This window comes from Talpa occidentalis, unplaced genomic scaffold (assembly GCF_014898055.3).
Source record: "Talpa occidentalis isolate TD23 unplaced genomic scaffold, MPIMG_talOcc4v2.1 talOcc4.10, whole genome shotgun sequence".
Classification (NCBI taxonomy): domain Eukaryota; kingdom Metazoa; phylum Chordata; class Mammalia; order Eulipotyphla; family Talpidae; genus Talpa; species Talpa occidentalis.
Window position 1 is genome coordinate 89201873 of NW_023600993.1, and position 25385 is coordinate 89227257.

General features: G+C 52.8%; 1 protein-coding gene and 2 long non-coding RNA genes across 10 annotated transcripts in view; 1 reads left to right on the plus strand and 2 right to left on the minus strand.

Annotated features, from left to right (window-relative positions):
• The window catches only part of LOC119234676 (uncharacterized), a 34226-nt gene extending 17670 nt beyond the window's left edge, over positions 1–16556 (minus strand). The window contains exons 1-2 of the long non-coding RNA XR_005122666.2: positions 16409–16556; positions 15350–15627 (exon numbers count right to left, since the gene is read on the minus strand). This is a non-coding gene — a long non-coding RNA (uncharacterized LOC119234676). The remainder of the gene's footprint in view (positions 1–15349; positions 15628–16408) is intronic.
• SNPH (syntaphilin) overlaps positions 1–25385 on the plus strand; it is a 33091-nt gene that overhangs the window by 1634 nt on the left and 6072 nt on the right. The window contains exons 1-3 of one of the 7 annotated variants that reach the window (XM_037497693.2): positions 12917–14188; positions 22316–22944; positions 23642–23749. In XM_037497693.2, the coding sequence (XP_037353590.1) occupies positions 22763–22944; positions 23642–23749 (290 nt within the window). In that variant the 5' untranslated portion in view covers positions 12917–14188; positions 22316–22762. Of the gene's footprint in view, positions 1–12916; positions 14189–20055; positions 22945–23641; positions 23750–25385 lie in introns of those variants that run through there. The other 6 variants (XM_037497691.2, XM_054697326.1, XM_037497690.2 and 3 more) reach the window with 6 other exon arrangements.
• Positions 4611–7273, minus strand: LOC119234684 (uncharacterized). 2 transcript variants are annotated; one of them, XR_005122667.2, is made up of 3 exons: positions 7082–7273; positions 6410–6513; positions 4611–6237 (listed from the first exon to the last, which is right to left on the minus strand). It is a non-coding gene; the product is annotated as an uncharacterized LOC119234684 (long non-coding RNA). The 2 variants fall into 2 exon arrangements; XR_005122668.2 differs by having other exon boundaries at positions 6977–7273.

Below are 25385 nucleotides of genomic sequence, written 5' to 3' on the forward strand. Positions count from 1 at the left end.
TCACCAAATCTCCCTGAGACAAAGCACTCAAGTCTTGGGCATCCCTATTTTCTATTCTTTATCTTCCCTCCTGCTGTCATTTTCAGCCGAGCACTCACCATTTCTTGCTCCAATTTATTCCACAGTTACATTAGGCTCCTTCAGAGCAGGAGAGAGAGGGTGGGACAGAACACTTTGATGTTGCACCTTTTGGACCAAAAGAAGCTCTGGCCACATCTACCCCAAATCCCCAGTAGACTGTGAGCTCCTCCCAGCCAGTGTCTGTCTTTCCCTCTCTGTGTCGCCAACCTCTAGTCCGGGGCGAGGCTCAGTAAGTGTTGCATCAAATAGCTTTGAGGGAGTTATGTCCCTAAGCCAATGAGATTAGAGAGAAACTTTGGAAATGTATTGACAGGGTAGGTGAGAACACCTCTAAGTATAGGGCACTGTGCAGGCTGTTGGTTGTTGTTGTTATTCCTTACCCTGTTGTGATCGCTACTGCCGGTAAGGCTGAGGGGCTCAGTGTGCCTGGGGCTGTGATGGCATTGGCAGCGGATGGTGCTGGCTGGGGCAGGAGAAGGGGAAGGCCCAGGAGGGGCTGAGAAGAGAGTGAGTCTGGGCAGAAGGGGACACATAAGGAGAATGAAATGGGCCTAACTGGACACACAGTAGAAAACCAGGACACCCAGGCCCTAGGCCTCGTTCTACTGTGTGTGTGACCTTGGCCAATCACATCTCCTCTCAAGAGAACCCTCTTCAGAGTCCATAGCTATAAAATAAGAGGACTGCACGACATGGTCCCTAAAGCCCCTTCTGGTTTTGACACTTTGTCAAGTGGATTTTATTAAATTAAAATAGGACAAATCGTGTTACTCTCAGTGTCATTTCTGATTCTCAGCATCAGCTATAATGCTGTCTCAGGTAACCCCCACTACCTGTCTCAGGTAACCCCCACAAATTGCACCTATATAAAAGATGAGGACACCGGGGCTGAGAGAGAGGCACTAGCTCGAGATCCTATAGCTAAAAGTGCAGAAGTGCTATCTGGCCTGAAACAGTATGCCCTATACTGTCGTCACTATAAGTTTGTGTGTGTGTGTGTATGTGTGTGTGTGCGCGTGCATGCGTGCATGCACACGCATGGAGAAGGGAGAGCTGTGACAGGTTCATGACACAAGCGCAGGTATTTCCCCAGAGTGATTCCTGCAGGGGATTTGCTGGGTCGAAGTGTAAGGCAAGGCAAGGCTTCCTTTCCCTGTGGGCTCTGCCTGGCTGATGGGTGGTGGGTGCCCCTTTATCACAGAGAATGGTGAAAGTGTCAGACATCTTTTTGAGGCTTTCCATATGTTGTTTTACGTGGGTTCACTCATTTCCTCTTCAGACAATCCCATTGGAACTGTGTCACACTAAACCTTTACTCGTTTTGTAAGTGAGAAGGCCGGGCCAGGGACGCAAGGGTCTCACCCACAGTTCCATGGCCAGTGTGCTACAAAATCTGAGAAACTTTGCTGGAAATACACTGCCCTGGGGGACAGAAGAACTGCTTTTAGTCTGCGCCTTCTCACTGGTGGAGTAACAGTGGGGAAAGCCTTTCCTTTGAGAGTCGGTGTTCCCTTCCTACAGGTGGGCTAGAAGCATCTACTGGCGGTGACAGGCCTACATGCCACCTTGTCCCAGAGTAGGAGCAGAGGGGATTCCTTATCTAGATAAACATCAATCAAAATGTATTTATTACATTAGCCAGGCCCTGGGCTAAGTGAGTAAGAGGCTATCTCCAGTTCACGAAGCTCACGTCTAACAGAGGGAGCCAAATACCTACACACAGGCATGATAAATCTTCTAGGAGCTTTGATGCACAGTAACATGGCATGTGATAGAGACAGAGAGAGGGCTTGGTCTTTCCTCCTCGGGGGGCCAAGAAGGCTTTAGAGAGATGATACCATTATCATTTTCTTTTCTACATTGAATCAATGTCTAGTAATACTGGTGCTTATATTATAATAATAATAATAATAATAATAATAATAATAATATAATAATAATGATGACACTCAGCTTAGGATGTTTTCTAAACAATTCTAAAGACTGACTTTTGACCCCAGCAGCTGAAAAATTGGCCAAAGTCAGTCTGTGGCACAGTTATGTTGGAACTATCCATTTGTCCCAGGTAGAACAGAACCTTTCCTGTCCTTAGAAGCTTCTAGAAGCATGACACTGACATTCCTCTGGTAAAGCTTGCCTAGTCCCTGCAGTCATCCAGCAGACTTAGGGAACTCTTCCTCCTCTCTGTTCTCAGCAGTCCACCTTTCTGGAGCACCTAGCACCTAGAACAGTAAAGGCATTCCCTCAGGTTACCCAGAAAGACCAACATCATAACACTGGTCTGATGGAAGTGGCATTTCTGAGCCAGATGGGGTTTCTGCACCCAGTCACTGAGGCCTGAGGACTGTTCCTAATTTGATGTGCAGAGGCCTGAGGGCCATTCCTTAATTTGATGGGCAGCTCGTACCCAGTGGAGGTTTGAGGCCTGTGATGGGAAGCTAGAGCTGAGGGCCCTTGGAAAAGGGGTAGCCTGCGTTCCCGGGCTGTTTTGCACCTCTTCTTGAACAGATTTTTTTTTTTGTGACGTGTTTGTCACATGTTCAGCCCTGTCCTCTGAACTGAGGTGCTGAGCCAACCAAAAGGGAGTGTCTGGAACAGCCTGGTGCAGTGGAAAGAGCCAGCACCGAGATGTCAAGAGGCTCGTGTCCTCACTTCAGCTCTGCTGCCAGCTGCCTGGGTGGCCCAAGGCCAGGCCCTTGGCTTCCCACACGACGAGGTGGTGATTTCTGGGGGCTCCGCAGGCTCTGACTGGCTAACAGATCAGCAATGCTTTCTTCTGTTCTAGATCACATTGGGGATACAGAGTGGATTGCATCCAGATAACTTCACAAAAGGCACAAACAAATGTTGTGGGTTGCTGGAGGGAGAAGGCTCGAGAAAGCACCAATTCAAACACTGCCTCGTCAAAGGAGGATGAGATGCAGATAGAGGTGTCTGGGTTTGGTTTTGGCTTGGGGTTTGGTTTGAATCAGGTGTATGGGGAGGTGATGGCCTGGCCCATGAGGCCACACAGACCCTGCCGTGTGCTGTCCTGGGACGTGTGGCAGAGCTCGGGCTCTTAGCTTGGGTCAGGGCATTTGGGAATCTGTCCTAGGTTGGCCAACTTTTTCTTTTGCCTCATGAGGACATTCAAATGACATTTAAATAGAGTTCTGTTTACTGCTACTACAGTGAAGGGAAGAGCATTGTTACACCTCTATCCCCAAAGGTTAGGTATTCCTTCAAGTTGAACACATTCTGCTTTATTAAAAGCTCACTGCATTATCCATATCTTGCCCACTTTCCTGCAGACTATGTCCTTGGGTTTGACCCTAGAGTCAGCCTGCGTGGATCCCAATCCTGGCCTGGTCTCCTTTTCTCTCAGAACCTTTGTCTCCTCATCTGTAGAATGGGGACTGACTCCACTCACCTCACTAGGTCACTAGAGGGCTACATGCCATAATAAAACTCACAAAGCAAGGGCCCTCAAACCTGACTGTCTGTAGAGACAAAACAACTTGCTGGGTATTCGTAGCAAACTGGAAAGGGCTTGCTTGAGAGAGATGGCTGCTAACCCGTCCCCCCATTCTTGCTGTGTAAAAATGTGGACCCAAGGTTGTCAGAGTTTCTGATTTATAAGACAGAAATCTGGATGCTTGTGTTGTTTTTTGATCTTTAAAATGTGGCAAGCTAGGCAGCATTTTTCGGTGCACGTATTAAATGTGCCTGTGGCAGGCCATCAGTCCATGTCCTGTAATATAAAGTTCTAAATGCTGAGCACACAGTGCTCAGTAGATGCAGGCCAAGGATGAGGCAGAGGAGGGCAACAAGGCTGGAAGGGCTCGAGCTGGGGTGGGTCATGCCTTCTCTGCAAGGCTAGGAGCTTGGCCTTACTTTGGCAGCTTGTGATCAGCTGTGAGGGGTCGGGGGCAGCTTCAAAGGCCCTAATTGCACCCCTCCCTTTCCAGCAGTAACTCTCAAGACTGAGTCTATAGGGACTGAGGCCTCCAAACACCTCTGTGTCCCCTTGAAGCTGGTGCTGTCAGGGTCTCCCTACCACAGGGTCTCTGGAAGCTGGGGCGGCAGCCTCAGAAGAGGAAACTTGGCTGATGGCCTGTGAAGCCAGGCACAGAACCCTTGAGAGACAGGCATGAGGAGAGGCTCTGGCAGCTCCTCAGCGGGAGGGGCAGTTCCTGTTCTTTCCAGCACTGTTGGCCTGGTGAGCGAGGTCCTGCTGCCACTTGGCTCTGAGGTGGCCTGGACAGCAAGCCGTCTCTCCACACACAGCCCCATGCGGCCCCCACCGGGGAGGGCTGGGATCTGCTTGTGGAGGAACACTAGCACCTTCTCAGGAAGGACCTCCGAGGAGTCCCTCATTAGCAGGAGGGACCCGGTGACTGGCTGTCGGGGCATTCTGGGATTCGTTGACAGCTTACATTTTTGTGGCTCCAGTTAATCAAATATTCATCAAGCACCTGCGGTGGTAAGGCTTCGTCTGGCCACTGTGGGGGAATGCAAAGGCGTGTTTCCTTGCACTCACCCAACCGATATGTGGAGCAGCCACTGTGTCCCTACCCTCAGGGAGCTGGCTAGTCTATAAGACCATGAAAAGGTGCACAGGCCTGGCATACAGAACACTCTGCTCTACTTGTGCATTCCCAGTATTAGATGCCAGCCACAGCCGTACCTGCTGTAGAGGGGGAGGCGGGGATGGACTAGAATCTTCATCACAAGCACTCAGCACTGTGCCCGCCCTGCAGCAATGCTCAGGGAAAGGGGAGCTGCTTTATTGACGGGCCTGGGAAACCGGGCAGATCCAGAAGAAAGGCCAAAACACAGATGGGTCAGAGGAAACAAGAAGACGCCAAGGCAGTTCGGGCCCACTTAGCATATGTTACCCGCATTTGGAGATGAGGACTCGAGCTCAGAGAGGGAGCGGTTGGTGTGGAGTTGCTCGGCAGCTGGGTAGCAGGGCCTGTGCCGAAATGCCTGCTAGGCACAGAGGATATGTCCATCTCTCTAAGCTATACCTTCTCTAAATAAGTGACCAACAAGTGATTAATGAGCAAAATAATAAAGCCACCACCTCCTACAGAAGAGGCATGGTGGCGTGCAGGGGGATAAGAGTTGAGGAGAGAAGCAACTGGCCAGAATTATAGAGCCACAGAGTATATTGGACGTGGCTTCCCACACTGTCATGGCAGATAGTTGTCTTCAGGGTCAAGGTAACTGTCTGCAGGTGCTCAAAGTGCAGTGACAGGAGACAGCCTGTGCTTCCCTGCCGGATGGACTCCTGAGCAGCACTTACAAGTGCCAGCCAGGAAGAGCATTCTAACGTGAAACACGGTCTAACCACAAAACAGGCTATTTCGAAAGCTCATCTTCATCTGGGCTGCTCACAGAGGCGTGCATGCTCCAGAAGCGCTCTTCAGTGGGATGGTGTTTGAAATAGCTGTGCTTGATAGTCCAGCAAGCCAGATGAGTTGGGATTCTAGTATAAGGCTGGTCATAAATAATACAAGCAGTGGGTGCCACTGGTGTTCCCAGGAAAAAGAGTAGGTGTAGGATGAGGCTATCTGGGAAGGCTTCCTGGAGGAGAAGGGGCAGGGAGAAGAGGAGGAACTGGAGCAGTAGTGTAAGGGCTGCAGAGTAAGGGCTGGGGAAAGAGAGCGGCATAGGATGGGTCAAGCCAGCAGGTCTGAGGGCAGTGAGCCCACCAGTCTGGCAGCTTCAGCAAAAGGCAGTCTGTTTCTGTTCTTTGAAAGGTGTGCTGAGCATCACGGGACAGCCTTCTGAGGCATCTGACAGAGGCAACCACCCTCTATTGTGGTCCACAGAGCAGAGGGGTGAGGCTGGGGGCAGTTCCTACCTATGAAGCACCCTGGACCTCCTTGGAGCCAGGGCCTGGCTCACCTCCAGTTCTGCCACCCTTTAGCCTGAGACCTCAGGCATGTTTTCTGAGCCCCTGGGCCTTGTTCTCAAGGAGGGATCCATCATCCCTGCCTGAAAGGAGATGTGACCTGCTGAGCTCTTCTGCGTGAGGGCGCTGGCCTACAGCACGTGCTCCCACATGCACCCCTCTGCTGGCCTCAGTTGCTTCTCTGCCCTTCTTGGTTCCACCTCAGTCCAGGCTGATGGTGACAGCTGCACTGTGCACCTGGCGTGGGCCCGTGTGACCTGTTGAGGAGAGCATTATTTATCCAGAGGAGGAATCGAGCATCGAGCAGTGGGGAGCGCAAGCAGCGGGCCCCGCGCTTCACAGCCACTACGTGACCAGGCTTCCACATGCCAGAGCCCACTTTCTCCCCAACCCCCTTTTCTCCTTTTGCCCCTTCATTCTCTTTCTTACCATCTGTTCTCTCGGGCCTGCAAATGTCCATTCTTCCCTCCTTGGCCCTTCACTGGGCTCTTAGGACAAGATTGCTAGTGCTGGGCCTGATGGGGTGAGCTGGCCTGGGGGCCGGAGAAAGGCATGTTGAACCTCTTTGCCTAAGTGACCCGTGGCCGCTGTGCTCCCTCCACGGCCTTCCCTGTCTACCTCCCATGTTCCCTCTGCCCAAAATGCCCTTCCTGCCACCACTGCTGTCTTCCATGCTCAGAGCTGGGTCAAGACCCAGCTCAAAGGCCATCATTTGGGGTCCCTCTTCCGACACCCAGAGCGCCTTCATAGAGGCGAGGCTCATAGTCACCACCCTGAGCTCTGCCCTCCCAGAGTGTGGCGGCCGCCTTGCCCCAACCTGGCTCCCAAGCCCTGCCCTGCAGAGACCAGCCTGCACTGCTGGTGCCAGGGCCTGGATTGGGGCTGGAGGATGACGTGACTTCCTGGAGGGCCCCTTCCCACCCACAGAGAAGGGGGCTCCTCACTCGGAGAACCCTGCCTGGGAGAGGGTGGGCCTCAGCAGGAGGTGGGTCATACATGGGTCCCAGGTCAACCAGCCAGATGGAGGAGACCAGGCACAGAGCCAAGGCAGTGTCAGGCCCCCTCCCTGCCCCCAAGTAGTGGTGAACAGAGGACGTGGACCTGGAGCTGGACACGCCTGCGCTGCCATCTCAGCCTCTGCCATGGATGAGCTTTGTGACTGTGGATGCTGGGCACTGACCCTGCATCTCCTTGGTTGTAAACATGGGCATCATAATCGTAATCCTGACCTAAGAGGAACAAAACTAGTGTGAGAAGTAAGCTTGATTAGAAATCCCACATGTGGGAGGCCCCCTGCTGGGGGCATTAGCACCCAGTAGGTGCTTCATAAATGCAGGTTTCCTTCTGTCCACACTTACAAGGAAAGAACCATATAATGTGCTTGGTTTTCCCATAGCAGACCTCTCCTGTCTTGCCGGCTGCTTCTCTCAACAGTGCATTTTAATAAATCTGCCTGTTCTGTTCTCCAAAAAACAAACAAAAAAACTTTCTTGGTTTTCCAAAGAATGCACTTTCACTGGGGGTGTTGGAACCACATGTGTCTGGGTGACTGCAGACCAGAATGTATTTTTGAGAAAAGGAGCTTCAATCAGATGGATGTTGGACTTTGAAGCCATCAGATTCTTTCCTGCCCTGAATCTCTGTGATTCTCTAAAGGCTGCACTCAGATCTCATTAGTCAATTATTAGAAATCAGTTGGGCTTCGACTTGGATGTCTGTTTAGTGGAGATAAAAGACAGAATTCTGCTGGAGTTGTGAGCTATTTGAAGGCTTTTTCCCTAGAGGTGGCAAGGCTGGGAACAAAATCAGATCCAGAAATAAGAGCTCTTACAGATCCTGTGAAGCAGCCTGCCTGGGGTGGTTGGGACGTGTGGTGAGATGTTTAGGTTGAATTTGGGGAAGCAGCATTACTGATAGGACTGTGCTTGATTTACCTCTGAAATCCTAGTGTGCAGCCCAAGCCAGGCACAGGAAGTGCTCTGGAAACAATGCACACGTGAGAAGAGGCCTGGGTTCCCCTAGGGGATGGAATCTGGGGTGAGGACTCTGGGGAGTGCCAAGGAGCTTCAGTGTCCCGTGCTCAGCGTGCCTGTCTTGTGCACATTGTATGTGTGTGCGCCTGGCTCCCAAGAAAGGCTCCTCCTGCTTCTCTGTCCCACCCCCCTCCCTCTCCTCCTTTCAGCTTTATCAAAGCATATTCGATGTGTAGCAAGCAGCACATATTTAAAATGTACAATTTGCTAATTTTAATAAAATGTATAACCCATGAACTCATCGCCCCAATTAAGATGCTGAACATATCCATCATCTCCACAAGTTTCCTCTTGCCCCTTTGGAATTCCTCCCTCTTGTACTTTCCTTATCCCCACATCTCCAGGCCATCACTGATCTGCTTTCCATCATAATAGATTACTTTGCATTTTCTAGACTTTTCAATAAATGGAATCATACAGTTTGTACCTTTTGGGGAGGGTCTGGCTTCTTTAAGCATAATTATTTTGAGATTTATGTTGTAGTAAATTGTTTATTCTTTTTCATTGCTGAGTAGTATTCCATTGTATGGAAGGATAAGCCATGATTTGTTGATTTGTTGATGCAGTCTTCTGTTAATGGACATTTGTGTTTTTCCAGGTTTTGTTATTACAAATAAGGCTGCCTGAGCATTTGCATGTAAGGCTTTTTATGATTACATATCCCCTTTCTCGTGGGTAAATCCCTATGAATGAAGTGATCATTTGGTAAATATATATATATTTTGCTTTTTGAGAAACTGCCCACAGCTTCCCAAAGTGGCATACCACTTTACATTCCCAGCAGCACAGTCTGAGAGACCCAGTTCCTTCACATCCTCACCGATAACCGACATGGTTTGTCTTTTAACTTTAGCCTTTTCTAACAAATGTGCAGTGATAGCACCTATGATTTTAATTTGCATTTCCCTAATGACTAACGATGTTGAACATCTTCTTGTGTACTTATTTGCCATTCATATATTTTCTTTGGTGAAGTATCTATTGACAAATTTTGCCTGTTTTAAAATATTTAACCATTTGCTTGTGGTCATCGTATCGTTGAGTTGTAAGATTTCTTTCTACATTCTGGATACCTGTTCTTTGTCAAGTATATATTTTGCAGATATTTTCTCCCAGCCTGTGTCTTGCCCTATAGGGCTTTGTGGGAGTTTCACATTCAGCGTGCATATGTGTGCCCATGTGCATGTGTGGGTGAGGGAGAGAGAAGCCGATAGACTGGCTTCCTGACAGACTCCTGCTTCTGAATGCAATTCTTCTCCAGTGCCATCTAGAATCACAGGAGGACCTAGAAGTACTTAAAGCTCATACCTTCCAGCAGCCTCATTTTGGGAAAGGGGCCTGAACCCCTGAGGTCCTGTGTAGATTCAGGCCTCTGATCTCGAGAGGAAGCTGGCCCATGGCTGGGTGCCTTGCTGCCTGCTACTCCTGTGACCCCGATGAGCCAGGTGGCTTTTCTGAGCCTCCCCACCTTGTCTGGGGGCTGACACAGCAGTACCTTTCTGTGGGTACGGAGCCGGAGCAGAGCACACAGCCGACTAACCCAACTCCAGGGGCCACGGGTCACAGGTGCGTGTAGACAGCACCTGCTACCACCCAGAGGTCTCTGGGGAGCAGAAGAGGAGGAGCCATGTCTTCATGGAGGAAGATGGGCTTGGCAGAACCTGGGTGAGCCTCATTACCTCTCTGCCAGAGCCCTTTCACAGCTCACTGGCACTACACATTTGACTTAAACCACGTGTGTGTGTGTGTGTAGGTTTAGAAACCCTGTAAGTCCTCAAATGACAGGAGATAGTGGCCCACAGGTGGAGAGGTGTGTGAATGGTGTGTCCTACTGGTGCAAGACATGCTCTAGAGCATGTGTAGGGGGCCACCGAGACAGGGTGTGTACTCTGTCTACTGGGACACTGCGCACAGGCATCCATGCTTGAACTGAGCATGGAAGAGCAGTTTAGAGGGGCCTCTAGGCAGAGGGCCTGCAAAGGCAAAGCATGGGGAACCGCAGGGTGGTGGCTCAGTGATGATGCCTGGGAAGATGCGATGGGAGGCAAGGTTGGCATGGGAGGCAGAGGTCAGACTGTCACAGCTCTGTGAGGTGCCAGTGACATTAGCATTTTATAGGATTAGGTACCAAGAGGTCCAGAGAGAAGCCCTTTAGGCCTCTGAGTCAGTGACAGGGTCTGAGCATCCTGCCTCCCAGTGCTCTCCCACGCATGTCCCACAGAGAGGGGCAGTGGCATTCTCGGAGGCTTTCCTGGCACCTGGGCTGACTGGGGTTCTCAGGGCTTCTAGGTCACCTGTTTGGCTGCCTGACTCCCTCCAGCAGGCGTTTTTGCTGGGGCTTGATTCCACACCCAGCCCCATTCCTGGCACCTGGACAGACACCAGGTGCTGAAGGCATCGTGCCCACGTCTGTTGGGGCCCTCGCATGCTGGACAACAAGCCAGAGCCTCAAGTCCAGAAGTTGCTGTTCACAGCACACGGGCCAGAAAAGCCACTCTAGATATTTGTATGTTTTCAGCTGGGGTTATAGCCAACCCTGAACAAAAATAAAGTTCTGTTTTAAAGGAGAAGCAGGGGCTGACCACAGGGTAGACTCTGATTAGTGTCCATTCTACCCAGAGGCCTGGGTGTCATCGCGACCCTCCCCTATTTCTTCCGCTATTTCATCCAGGCCCTACATCTTCAATTTCTCTTGACACCATCTCTGCTTCTCTCACTTCCTCCTCTACTCCCATCCTTGCTCTCCTGTTGCCTCTCCTGGGCCCTTCCCAGCCCATTCTCAGCAGAACTAGTCCAGGGTTATCTTTTATATCGTAAGCCTGGCCCTGTCATTCCTTTGCTCAGTACTTTGTTCTGTAGGATCAAAGGGTGCTCCCCAGCACCAGGCTTCCTCGCTGCTCCCCAGCAGCCCCCACACTGCGTGGGCTAGCGGTGCCCAGCCCCTGTAGCTTCCTTGCTTTTCTGTGCCCTGTAATGTTAACCCCTGCCCCTGGCTGACTCTGGAATGCTCCTCCACAGGCAGCTCTGTATCCACCCTTCAGGATCCTCCTCAAGGGTGGTGCCCCTTGACATATGCAGAGAGATGCTCTCCTGCCCCTGCCCAACCAATCCCTGGCACGTCCACGACCCAGCACACAGTAAACACTGGGTAAATACTGACAGAAGCCTGCCAGAGCTACCATGTGATAAGAAGGGCAGTGGTTAGGGGAAGGCAGACGCTTTGGGCACTTGCTTTCAATCTTAAAGGGTGGCCACTTTTGAGCTAAGTCTCTCCAGGATGCTCACTTTACCCCTTGCCACATGGCATGAAGATACCTGCCCCAAGGCCAAGGGTACATAGAGCTTGGAGAGTTCTTGTGTTTGGGCTTGAACACCTGGCTTTGTAGGAGCCAGATTAAGTGCTGCTGGTTTTGTGGAATGGAAAACACAGCTGACGTGCCTGAGTTCTGGGTGGGGATGTCAAGTGGCAACTCAGCCTTCGAGAACAGCACATGCATTGACTCTATAAACCCACCACTGGGATCACGCTGAGGAAATTATAAATACAGAAAAATAATTATTCACAATGTCATCTAGTCTAACATCATTTTTGATAGTGAGAAAGTCTAAATGTTCGACAGAGGGATGTTCACTGTGATGGACCCAGAAATGGAATATTACACAGCCCATAAAATGTTTATATAAAGTATACATCATATCATGGGCAATTCTTAAATCATGTTAAATTTTTAGAAGATATAAAGCTCTCATAACCATCCCCCCCAAAACTTTTTTCCTATCCTTAGAAAAAACCTAGAAGGAGTAGCCATCACATTAATCAGTGGCTTCTCTTTGAGCAACAAAACTGGAGTTTTTTTGAGGTGTGTGCTGCTACTTGTGTAACTGTAATAACTACCTTCATAAATGTAATGATATTTAACATTTAAAAATTACCCAGTCAGGGCTAAAGGAGCTTGTTTTAATCCCATGACCTTCTTGGGATGAATTAACTGCTTGTCTGTGGGCCTTGGCTTATAAAATACGAGAAAGAAACTAGTGTCCCTTGGGCAGTGTGTGGCAGGCTCAGCATTATCTACTTAAATCTTCGCAGCTGAAACCCTATTTTGCTGATGAGGAAGCAAAAGCTCATGGCCAATCTTCTGCTAAGAACTAAGTTCTCCAGTTGGATTCTGCCCAGCACAGAATGCTCTGTGAATCCACACCAGGGTCTCCTATGATTGTGAAGATCACTGCTGCATGGGGCGGGGAGGGGGGGAGGCAGGAGGGAGGGATATCTGAGTGTGCTGTGTCGACAGAGCTCTGCCAGAGTTTATCTTACAGGGGAGGGAGGGCAGCATAGGCCAGGCCAGCTGGCTGGGCTCTTTACTATTGGTAGCCGGAGATGGTGTTCTCTGCTGTACCTCTCCAACCCAGCAGCCTTTTAAAAACAGGATTAACCCCCCTTGGCCCAAATCCTGTGTTCTGTTTCCACCCTCTTTGTGTGACCTAGTGCCCCAGATTCAGAGCTGCAAGACTCAGGTTTGAATCCCAACTCTACCACCAATTTACCTGGGACAACTTCCACCCCAGCCTGCCCTCAGACCCCCTACTATAAAATGGGACTGATGGCCTGGAGGTTCCAAACGCCACTGCTAGGCAGCTACCAATGAAACAGCAGGCTTAGGAGCAAGAATTCTGGTAGGAATGCTGGCAACAGGAGCTGCTTCTCAGCCTCAGCCAGGCACAGAGCTGCAAGATCTTTTGGTTAAGGCAAACCAGAGTCTGGATTTAAAAATATCTCAATTCATAAATGAAATTAAATGCACACACAGGCCAAAGAAAAGTAGTCTACAGCAGCACGTGGCCTGTGGGCAGCCAGTCTAGGGCTCTGCACCCGCCTGCCTCTGGGCACCTCCTGGCTCTGGCTGCTGGTTCCTGGTCTACAAACACTGTTGGAGACAGCGCGGCAGATGGATGCCAGGGCTAGTGTGAGCAGGAAGGCCAGTCTGCTAAGGAAGAGGGGAGGAGGCAGCAAGCGTGGCTTTCCTCAGTCCTCTTAAACGCCCTGGGCAAATAGACCTTAAAAGGCTCCGTCCTACCACCTGCTGGAAACTATCCCGGCTGTGGCTTGTGAGCCAGGCACCTCCACAGCCTCATTTTATGGTTATGACAATGATTCACTCACTTGTGCATAAGGAAATGGGCCCTGGAGGCCCACAGCTTGCGATAAGCTGGGATTTGAATCCAGAAGGGTCTGACTCGACCACCTAAGCTCTTGCATGTGGTCATTACGTCCCTCGGAGGAGACCTGAGGGTCCTCTGGCACCGGTGCTGGTGTTTAGTACATGGAGCAGAGCACCTCTGTACACCTACGTGCCCAGATGAGTGGGATCTCGTGTGCCCACTCATGCATAAATACAACCAGACCTCTTTGTGCGACTCTGTGCTGGACAGCGGGGCTTAGTATAGTCGAGCTGGCTTTTGTGACAGTGAACTGTCGCTCCCTCAGCTCACAGCATTTGCATCGCCCGATCAATACGTAACCTTGTTTTGCGAGCGTTTCCGCTTAAAGGCACCTTCCTTAATATCTATTATTGATCCGCTCACATCGAACCCATGCCAACAGCACTATAATTCATACCTGAATGAAGCTCACCTCGCACTTATTTCCTCCCCAAGCACAGCTTTCTTGGATGGGAAGGACAGAGCATTCAGCATCACACTGGGAGGACATTTTAAATCTCAACATCTCCAACTAAAAGCACAAAGATGTTTGCAAAAAGTGACACTAAATAGATCAGGCAAGACACTTGTTTACAGTCTGAGAAGTGAGCCAAGAGGTGCCTAGTTTGCCCTTGGCCGGGCACGAGCTCAGGGCTACTCAGAGCTGTCTGTGTGTGTCGCAAATGGCCATGAAAGAAGCGCGTGTTTTGATTTGGGGGTTACGAGTAAATTTTAGCAAGTATGTGTTTCACAAACACAGAACCTGTGAATAATAAGAACCAGCTGTTGTTATATATCTTTTATCTTTCTCTGGGGGTGGTGTCGGGATTTGGGGTTGCTGACACAGTGATTGGATTTTCTGAGTGTGGAGGTGAAATTCTGAGAGGCAACTGGAATCAGTTCTGCGTGACCACCCGCTTGCCCTGTGCCCTCAGGCTAGTTTGCTGGCCTCAGAGTCTGCCCTTCCTAGGTGGTAAGCCTTTTTTAATGCTCAGTTGAGCTTAATTAAGGGAAGGGAGGCTTGGGGAGAGGGGCTTCAGCTAGCACTGGGCCCCATGGAAGGCCCTGGATCTTCATGAAGGCAAAAGAATTCACCTTGAAATGGGAAATGACACTGGAAAACATCAGGACAGGGATCAGCTGCTGCAGATGGCAGGGAGGCTGGCAGCTGGAGAAAGAAAGGATCTGGGAGGAGAGATGAAGGATGCTGACACAGGATCACCAGGTTCCTGGGCTAAAACAGGCAGGGTTGGGTGAGCGAGGGAGTATCTCCATGCTGAGCACCCGGGAGCTTCAAGGAGATAGATGAGACTTGGCTTCCTGCAGGAGCAGCATGTCCAGAGTGGTTGATGGGATTTAGAATCAACTGGCCCACCTTCTGCCTCCCATCACCTGCTCCTATAATTCACACTGTGGCCTTTGGCAAGACCCCAGTTTTCTACTTAGAAAATGTGGCAGTTGAACTAGATTGTCCTGAAATCTCAAGAGAGAGAGCGAGGGAGTGCATGAGACAGAATGAGCTGATGTGCTTCCCTGTTAGGCGTTCCCAGGAAGTCTGATCTCAGATCCAGTAGGGGTTAGGTGGGGGTGGGAGGGGTCGCTAACCCCATGAGATAACATCAGCAGTCCCCTTGGCCCTTTGGTCCTTATGTCCCACAGCACATAGAGGCAGCTTGGGGGAGCTCTGAGGGCACCTTATTTCCTCTATTTTAAGACCTTTCTTCAGATGGCCAAAAGGGTAGTCCTCTCCCTACAGAAAACCCCATGCAATCATGTCTTTTATATTTTTTTAAAGATGTGTTGTATTTATTTATGCATACAAGACCTGGGGTGTAGGCCAGAGGTGCAGGGGGTGAGAGGGTTCACCGGAGACAGAGTGGGGAGCAGAGCAGGCGGATCTACTGAAATACACTGCTGAGGGGAGCAGCGGGAGAGACAGGAGAGGTCTGCTGCGCCATGTGGGTAGCTCCCTGGCTGGGGATTGAACTCAGGCTGCAGTGGCTGCAGATAGCTTCATAGTACTGAGACTTTAACCCCTGTGCCACCAGGGAGGCCCCTAATGTCTCTTTTAGAATTCGTATTAGGGACCTCTTATTTTTCCTGAAGAATTAGTCTGCTGCCCGCTCCCCCTTACCTGTGAGACCAAGAAGACTGGACATAACTTCTCTTTTGCTTCAACAGCCAAGCAGCTTGGAGTCGAATCTGAGCCTTGTTGTTGCAGCTGTGTCTGTGTTCATGGTCAGGCTACTGCATTCCCTTCTTCCCCGAGCCTCAGTTTCAATGTGTGTTCTACAGCGTGGCATTTGTGAGTGTCCTTGCGTTGGTGAGCCTCTCCTATCTTATCCCAAGCTCTTCTGCCAAGGCTTCTTTATTCAGAAGCTTCCCTTTGTTCTTATTCTGTAGAACTTTTGCCTGGATGCAAATGGGATGAGACAGGGGGGCTGCAGAGCAGAAGCCTCATCACTAGTCAGGAGCCCAGCTCCAGCCCAGGCTCTGTGCCCCCCACATGCTGGGCAACCTCAGGCAAATCACATGTTCTCTCTGGACTTCAGTTTTTCTCTGTAAAATGATGGGCTGTGACCAAGTCTCCACAGATCCTTTCCATTCTCAAATTCTGAGAGTGCGTTTTCCCCAGCTGGTACTTTGGGTAAATGCAGAGGGTGTGAGGGGGCCACTGACTCAAGGATCCTAAGAACCAAGGCAGAGATTTGAGGACAGAATCCATAGGTCAGAGGCCCATCAGCTCCACCTTCCACCTGCCTTAATGCTGGAATCTCAGGAGGAAGGGGCAGGGGGAGGAGCCAGGCCTAGAGGCTTGACAGCTCTATCAGCCAGGAAACCCAGGAAAGCATATGCTGTGGCCAAGGTAGCTGAAGGGCCTCCATCTGCTGGGAGTCACTTGCCAGGTGGCTGCCGAGCCGGGGCAAGTGCCATGGCCCCTCAGTCTCCCACACCTCCCTGTGGGTGTCTGCAGAGGGACAGCCCTGGAGCAGCTGGGATGGTGGAGGGGTAGAAACCAGGGTTCCCCCAGCATTGCCCTGGAGGCTACCCCAGGTGCTGGGAAGTCACCCCCCTGGACCTGCACTTGCTTCCTACCAGGAAAAGATCTCCTTTAAGAGGTCATGGTAGTAATAGCAAGGAATGTACAGTCCCCTCATTAGCTAAGACCTTCCCCCTTCCCTCCATTGAGTACCTTGGCTGGATCCTGAAGAGACAGGCAAGGTGAGGAGGGTGTTCCCATTGAACGCATGAGGTCAAGGGCCAAAGGTCACCCACAGGAGCATGTGTTGTGGCTCAGAGAAGCTAAGATCGCTCATGGGGCACTCCAACAGCCCCCTGGTATGGTACGCAGCAGCTGCTGGGGGAGCCTAAAACAGTGGTTCTTGTGGTGAGGCTCTTCTCTGACCACAAGGCTGGTTCTTGGAGGCCAGGGCAGAGACCGCACGCTGGCTAGGGAGCAAGGGCGTGGAGGAAGAGCTGCTTCCTTGCTCCTCCTACCTCCTATTTCTGTGGTATCCTGCTTGTATGACAACGTGAGGAGCCTAGGATGCAGGGACTTTCCCTCTTTATGCAGGACTTTCCCTCTTTATGCAGGATAATAACACACGTGCCAGGTCTATTTTATTACAAGACCTTCACGATGCAGTTGAAATGCAGACCTTCACAATGCGCCAGGTTATGGCGCCCGTAACCTGGAGTCCTAGGACTTACCGTGGGTAATCTGGGAGCCTCTACGGCTTCAGGTTCCCATGTGTCAGGTGGATCCGTCTGCACCTGCATCCCCCACAGGGCACCTGAGAGGATCTGGTGTGGTTGTGGAAATGCAAAACCTTCAGGCAGCCTCTCCTCCAGGTTGACCCAGAATCGAGCACCAGGGAAGCGCCTGGCCTGGCTGCCTGAAGTCGGGGAGCGGGAGGAGGTGGCCTGGCTCCAGTTCTCCTTCCTGTGGGAACTTACCTGACCAGCCTGGGCAGTTCCCAGCCCCTTTGTGCACCTGGCCTGTCCTTTTACATCTGTCCACTAAAATGTACAAAGCTATAATATTTTGTTTTCTACTGAGATATAATTCACATACCATAAAATTCACACTTTTGAAATAGGCAATTTAAGGGCTCTTAGTATAGGCACGAAGTTATGAATATCTACTTCTGAACACTTTTCATCGTCCTATAAAGAAATCCCATTCAGTGAGTAGCCACTCGCCAGCCCTCCTGCCCCCGCCTGTGGCGACCACTAGGCTGAGTCTGTGGCTTTGCCCGCTGTAGAATCTCAGCAATTGGGAAGCCTTTGTGATGTGGCCTTTGTGACTGACTGGCTTCTTCCATTCAGCATAATAAATATATACAAGAGCCACCGAGGCGGATCGGTGTTCCGCGGCTCTTCCTGACGAAACGATACTCCTTTTATGCAGGGACCACATTTGGTTTATTCATTTGTCCTCTGATGGATATTTGGGCTGTTTCTTCCTCTTGCCTGTTGGGAATAGTGTCTGTGAACATTCCTGTACAAGTTTTTGTTGGAAAGCTTGTTTTTACTCTGTGGGGTATATGCCTACTGGTAAAATCACCAGGTCATGTGGGAATTCTGTGCTTAACTTTTTTTTTTTTTAAAGATTTATTTATTTATTTATTTATACAAGCACTGGGTACAGTCAGAAGCGCGGGAGGGTGAGAGAATTCACCAGAGCCAGAGCGGGGAGCAGAACAGGCAGACTGATGAAGTACACTGCTGGGTGGAGCAGCAGGCATGGCAGGAGAGGTCTGCGCGCCATGTGGGACCATCCCCGGTGGCTGGGAATCGAACCAGCACTATAGAGGCTGCGGGTAGCTTCGCAGCCCAGCGCTCAACCGCTACGCCACCAGGGGAGGCCCTGTGCTTAACTTTTTGAGGAACTGCCAGGCTCTTTTCCACATGGGATCATTTTTCATCCCCAGCTTCTCGCCTAGCCTTGCTATCGCCCATCTTTTTGTTTGTAGCTATCCTAGTGGAAGTGAAGTAGTATCTTGTGAAAATATATGTATTATGTAGAGTTTTAATCTGCAAAGCTCCTTTTTTAAAAGTGGCCTCAGTTGAGGCCGTCCCTGTGTAGATCACACGCAACAGGTGCCTTCCTAGGTGACAGGGAGGCCAGAGCCACCCCCAGCCGTGCCTGAAGCAGGTTCTCTGGGGGGCTTGACGACCACTGGCATGATGCCCTCCAAGCTGGAACAGAGTCTACCAGCAGAAGTTCCCAGTTCCTCAGCCTTCAGTCCCCGGCTGGTTGCCTTGGAAACCCCTCCCAGCCTTGGAAACCCCTCACAGTCTTTGGCCAAGTTGCCGGTCTACCCTGTGGCTGCATTGGGGTTGCCACAGTGAGAACAGCGAGTGCAGGGGCTTCCATCTATGGCCCCAGCTCTGAGGGCAGCTTGGGCAGGCACAAGAAGTGAGTGGGGGAAATGCTGCAGCTGCCCCTGCCCGAGTCCAGGCCTGGCTTTCCAGGGCAGCCAGAGGAGCCCCGAGGCTGAGCAGTGAAAGCAGTGGAAGGTTCGCTGAATGCCTCAGCCTGGGTCGCCCTGCCAGCCCAAAGGCGCTAATCCTCTGAGGCGCAGAGAATGGCTGCTGGAACCTCCCACTCGGCTCTGCATTAGCATTCTAAGAGCTCAGGATCTGTGTTCTGGGTGGGGTGCCGCATTCTAGTGTTGCCTTGGGGGAGAGGAGCCCTCCGAGTTCTGTTCTGTTGGTTGCAATGCTCTTCTTTCCACAGCTGTCAGGGGCTTGAGTCATCAGGCACAGATTGTTCTGTTCCTTTGAGTTTAGGATAGCTTTCTTCTTATATCGATGGCTAATTCTCTGCAAAAAAAAAGAGAGATAATTTATAGTATATGCAGGGACTTTCACTTACCTAGAATATTAGATTAACCCAAAGACCTGGTTTCTCCCCCATGATTTGCCAATTGAGTAAAATGTCTCTTTGAAGAAGGCTTCCTAATTTTTACAGCTGTGGTATCTGAAACCTGGAAGTCCTAGCAATTGGAGGGCAAAAAGCATCAGATGCAAGTCTGTTATAGAGCAGCCCCGATATTGAACGGGTTCCTGGCTGTGGGTCCTCACCCGTGCGCTTACAAGGGACTTATGAATACTCCACCGCAGGCACACACAAAAGGTTCATAAAAGGTTTATTTACAAGGGAAAAGGAAATAAGGAAAATGTACAACTCAGGGAGAAAATAGGGAAATAAAGTCTTTAATGCGTCCTACCCGATCCCACAACCTGGAAACCCAAAGGCACTCTCAGAGCTGGCCTCACGCTGCGAGCTGGCGGGGAACCAAAATGGGGGACCCCTCCAAAGCCCACATGTCTGGCTTTATACCAACCTGGCTGCTGAACCCCACCCTCAGGTCCCAGCCACCTTCCCTTTGGTGGGGATGGGATTTGGAGTTCCCAGTGTCTTTGGCTTTGGCCTGGGGTGGGATTAGCTTTAGGACATCCTTTTCCCCCTAACAAGTCCATCATTTTATCAACAGCTTTAGAATCAGAGACTGGCTCCAGAAGAGTCTTAGAGATCCTGTAATCCAACCCTTGGTCTATCAAATGTGCCTGAAACCATCATTGCTGTTGTGCTTCGGCTGTGCTTGTTTTTTATGAATCCCCAGTGGTATTTTCTGTGTTTCAAATCAAGCCATGGCCTGCTAAGTGGTCGGGGAAGGGTCGGGGAAGTGCAGGAGGAGAGACTCGTGGGGGGGGGGTAGGGGTGAGAGTCTGATGTGTGTGAGGGCAGGGCCTGTGTTCTGCAGGTTAGGCCAACAGACACAGAGGAGGGAGCAACAGACTTTCCTGGGGCTGAGCCTGTGAGACTGTCAGCCCAGCTCCCCACGGCTACCTGTTTCCTCTCCACTCCCATTTCAAGTGGCAGCCTCTGGCCACCTAGGGACAGGCCTGTGGGACTCCAGGCTGAGCAGGCGGCATGGTGACAAATGCCATGGCAACCTGCCTCCTCTCAGGGGCCTGGTGGGAGGGCAGACCTGAGAGCACAGGGGTGCACACCGAGACTCTGACTAGGATCCTGGAGAGGTGACTCCTTTGGGCCTGGGTGGCTTCTGCCTTCCCACGAGGGCCCCCCACCTCCCCGCCTGCAAGGTCCCATCCCAGCAGGGGAAATGTCACTTCCACCTTGTCCCGGATGAATGGCTGCCTCTGGCCTCCCAGGAGACTGGGCAAATGCCAACCCAACCCTGATCAACTGGCCCCCTCCCCCACAGAGAGGAAGGAAGAGGGAGCTGAAAAGGAGGGAGGCACGGGGTTGCCAAGCAAGGTAGTAGCGGGACAGCCGGGACAAAGCCCTCATTTACCGAGGCCACACGTAGCTCCAGGCACACCAGGCATCTTGCCTCCCAGGACCTAGGCCTCGAGAACTCCACCCGGACTTTCCTCGCTCTTAGCAACAGGCACCCAAGCTGGCACCCAGGCCCACTCCCGGGTCTAATTCCTGTCCTGTCACTGCTGAAGTCCTCTTGAAGGCACAGCCTCCTCTTTGCATCCCCCCAACAGCTGGGAGGGAAGAAGGCAGGGGAGGGCAGCATGTAAGACCAGCTTTGTCAGACCTGCAGCTGTGCAGCTGAGCCCAAAGGCCATGGCACATCCTGCTAGTATTTGAAATAATGGCACAAGGCCTGTAAAAGCACTCAGAACTCACCTGGCCACCGGAGGGTCCTTGAAGGACAGGTGATCCTTGAAGCCCTCGCCCACTTCCCTGGACCATCTCCCCTCCCCACAGCTGTTCCCAGTCAAGGGCCCCCAGTGCCCGGGAGGTAGAGAGCCATTGGTGGCCTTACTGGCAAGTGTGGGGGAACACCCTTGTCCCATGGTTCCTCCTCTAGGGCCCAGCCCTCCAGTTCCAGGAGGCCCTGCCTGGGCGATTGGGCATGGTGGGTAGAATGTGTCACCACACTGGGGAGAGCAGCTCAGGTAACAGGTGTGGTGTCGGTGGCTCCTGCTCCTGGCACCTGACACCTCTGGGCAGACAATGCTGGCTGTGTCTGAGCCCTCTAGGGGAACAGGCTGCCTTCTGTGTCACAGCCAGGAAACAGGCCACCTGAGCAGTGCCTTTGTCTGCCCAGGAGGCAGCCCGGCCACTGGCCAGGTTGACCATGCTCCTGGGAGCTCCCGACATGGGAAGGGGTGGTGCTCTGGGCTGGGGACTCCGGGACTGAGATCCGGCCCTCAGCAGCAAGTGCTGGCCTGGCTCCCATACCGGGAGGATGACTCGGGCAGTCCCGTCCCTCTCAGAGGCTCCATTCCTCACCTGCAGAGGGACTAACCTCAGCACTTCCTCATAGGGTTGTTGGGAGGAGTCGAAGGCGTAATGTACGTAATGTGCTTGGCATGGGGCTGGCATGGAACGCGGTTCAGTGAATGCTTCTCTCCCAGCATGGGGAAGCTCTGGGGTGCCATGTCCTCAGCTGGGACTCCTATAACCCAGGCTACTGTCCTTAGTCCCTGGCCTGAGTGTGAAGGGACTGGGGTTTCTGGAGCTGGCACAGGACTAGCACGTTGGTCCTCCACCTCAGGCCCTAGAGCTCTGAGCTGCCCGGTGCAGGCCTCCTCTCTATAGCAGCCAACACGCAGGCCAGCTTGGGGCTTCTCCCCTCCAGAGACCCCTGCCCTTGGAGCCCAAACTTCTATACAGGAAAGAGGCCTAAAGACTCCAGACAGGAGCCAGAGGGCCCGAGTCCCCCCACCCACTAGTCAAGAGGGCCACAGATGGGTCCTCTGCAGGCATGCTTACTTCCTACTGGGCCCCACATGAGACGCCCCAAAAGGAGGCCTTCTGCCCCAGCCCACATCTGCTTTGCCTGAGCCCTGAGTTCCCAGCGCATGCCAGAACCAGCATGCACATTTGCCCGGGTGGGTGCAGCGGGCATGCCCTTGTGCAGCTGCATGTGGGGGTCGCAAGGGGCCAGCTGCACGTCCTTCGTCGTGAGCAGCTGCCTGAGCTTGTTCGCTGAGCCCTGCGCAGCTCATGTTGGAGTAGCCGGGACAGAGTACCTTGCCGTGTTTGTGCATATCCATATGTCTTTCTACACGTGTGCTGGTATGTTGGTCTGTCTTGTCTCCCCTGTAGACGGGAAGCCCCCCGAGCCACGCACCAACTGGCATTCTGGGAAGGTGACGTCGAGACTAGCCCATCTAACTTGGGGCTCCTGGCCCTGCCCCAGGAGTCCTGCAGCTGCAGCCCTCACCGAGCAGGGAGGATTGACCGGCGCAGGGTGGGGTCTGAGTGTCAGGGTCAGGGGGCCCGGCCTGTAGCTTAGAGGGCTCAGTGCTGTGCCCCAGGGCCAGGCAACTCCCCCTGATGACTGCGTGACCTTGGGCAAGACCCTCACTCTCCTGGGGCCCATTCGCTCATCTGGAGAAGCTGGGGTTGGACCCGTGAGTTCTGGCTGCTCCTGAGGCTCTGAGGATCGAGATTTTAGTCAGGTGGCGGGAGCCTCCTGAGTTCACTGGTGGAGGCAGCTGTGGCCTGAGCCGGGCCCTCGCTCTGTCCTGCTGAAGAGCGAGAGGAGAAGCCATGCCGGGCAGCGGCCCCAGCGAAAGGATGACGTGGCCCGGCCCGGCCCTCCCCGCGGCCCCCCCAACCCGCCCTCTCTCCTCAGCCCCGGGGACACCGCCCATCCCGCCCCTCACCCGGACCCGCAGCCTCATGGCCATGTCCCTGCCGAGCAGCAGACGGGCCTCCGCCGGATCCCGCAGGTGAGTGTCCCCCTAGCCCAGGAGAGTGGCCTCAGAGGGCGGGAGGAGGGAGAGCCTCCGTCCCCACTCTGCCCTCTGCTTGCAGCGTCTAGGAGCCAGTGGTTTCCCCGGTTTTTCCATCTTTAAAGTGGGGTTGCTAATGCGCGCTGCCCCGGCTCCTGAACTATTTCAGGGCTCGAATGACACGGTGGGTCTGAAGTGAAACCGGCGAACTCCTGCCATCACCAGTGCTACTGCTCGATCCTCCCGTTCCTGGGGGCGTGTTGCAGTCTCCCCCAGGCTCACTTGACCGCCTTGACTGTCACCCCTGTGTGCCCCCCGCCCCGCCTCCCTCATTCTTCTCCGCCTCTGTCTCAGTCTGCGCAGGGCCCTCCTCCTTGGGGCTTGGGGCACCTGGAAGTTGAGACCCCCTTGGTAAGGGCAGATGGGACCCCACCCTTGGCCCGCAGCCCTGCCCAGCCTCCATTCTTGTCCTGGGGTGCCAGGTAGACCGACATCCTTCCGGTTTTTCTATCTTGATTTGCCCTGTCTGTTCTGTCACCCCTGTCTGTGCCTCCCCTTCTCCCCTCTGCTTCTCTGCCCGGCGGTGACCCCGAAGTGGGGGCCCTTTGGGCCGCAGCGGCCTGGCGGTGTTCGCCCAGTGCCCGCAGCTGCCCACCAGCCAGAATGAGCACCTGCCTCTTCTCCCCGCCTCCAGGCGCACGTCCCCACCTGTGAGCGTGCGGGATGCCTATGGCACCTCTTCTCTCAGCAGCAGCAGCAACTCGGGCTCCTGCAAAGGCAGCGACAGCAGCCCCACGCCCAGGTAACCAGCCCTCCCCTCCAGCCTGGCCTGGTGCGGCGGCTGGAGACCTGGGTGCCATGGGGTGGGGGAGACCAGGGGGATGTCCTCGCCACCCTGACAGTGCTAGCACACAGCCTGGCTGGGTGACCTTGAGCAAGGCCCTTCTCTCTGAGGCTCAGCCCTGCCTATGAGGTGGGCATGAGACCCAGTCGCATATACTGAGGGCAGTGGCTTCAAGGTAGGTCTCCGTGGGGCACAGAGTGGCAGAGGGGGAGCTGGTATGGAAAGCATCCGCATTACAAAGTATGCGCCCAGCTCAGGCAGACCAGAGGAAACACAGGATGGGGCTGGGGAGACAAGGAAAGCAGAGTTGTAGAGCCCTAAGATAAGGAAATAGGAACTGTAGGAATCCTGTTTCCGAGTGCTGGAGTACAAGTGGAGGGAGAGGCTGCGGGTGATCCCAGGCTAGGATCCCTTTGGCCTGAGTCTCCACTCCTGTATCTGTAAAACGGAGCTGACACCTCAGAGGACAGGAGTGGATGTCTGCACCCCACTGTAAGCTACAGGTGGCCTGTTCCTGGCAACACCCATCGTTAGACTTTGGTCTTGGCCTTGAGAGGACGCGTGAGCAGGCCAGAGACTCGCCCGCAGCTCCGTGGCCAGAGCACCGCCTGGAGGCTTGTCTCGCCCCTTCCAGCGGAGAGGGGGTCGTCCACGTGGGGTGGTGCCCTGATCCCACCAAGGCAGCGTTTCTCAGACACCCCATGAGACACCAGGTTCTGGGGATGGAGACCCCCACGTCCTAGCCCTGGCTCTGCCCTAGAACCAGGGGGCACAGACCTAACTGGCAGCTTTAGTACTTTTTTTTAGTAACAGATTTTTTGTAATGCACGTTGGAACTAACCCTTGGGGCAGTGCCAGCCCTGCGCCCAGACCGCTGCCTCCCTGGGAGGGTCTCCTGGCTCCCGTGTGAGTGGGGGGCCTCGGGTACGGCCTTGCTGCAAATAGCCAGGCATTTCCAGGCATGAGGAACTGAGAGACAAGAATTAGAGTATATCTTTTTTCTCCATTTTATGTTTCTACCTGTCTCTATTTGTTCCCACAAAGACAGGGCTAATGAGTAAAATAAGAATGTTACATATTGGAGAAAAATACTTATGACAGCAAATGGAAAAATTACAATAGTGACTTCCGCTCTAATTAATCCTGGCTCCTTCACCCCCACATGTGGGGGAATAAAACCTCTTGTCACTCAGCACAGGTCAGTGCCCTCTAGCTAAAGTCTCTGGGGGTACCAGGATGTCTCCGAGACTCGTGTGGGCCCCGGGGCCCAGGAGCATTCTGGCTGGCCTCTCTGGGGAAAGGGGTTTCTTAGAGCTCACCAGACAGGGTGCCCCGGGCCCCTGGCCAGACAGACCAAGTTAGACCGAGGGACCGCACGGTGAGTCAGCAGAGAAGAGAATTATTTCTCCTCTCTGCGTCTGTCACCACCTTCTCCCCAACAGCTCACAATTTACAGTTGCCTCTTCCTCAGTCAGCGAGAGACGGCTTCTATACGGTTTTAAAACAGCGGCTGTCGTGGCTGCTCGAGTGGACAGACCTCACCAATTTCCGTCTTTTCTAGGCCCGTAAAATGCCACAGCCCCTCCCTAGATGC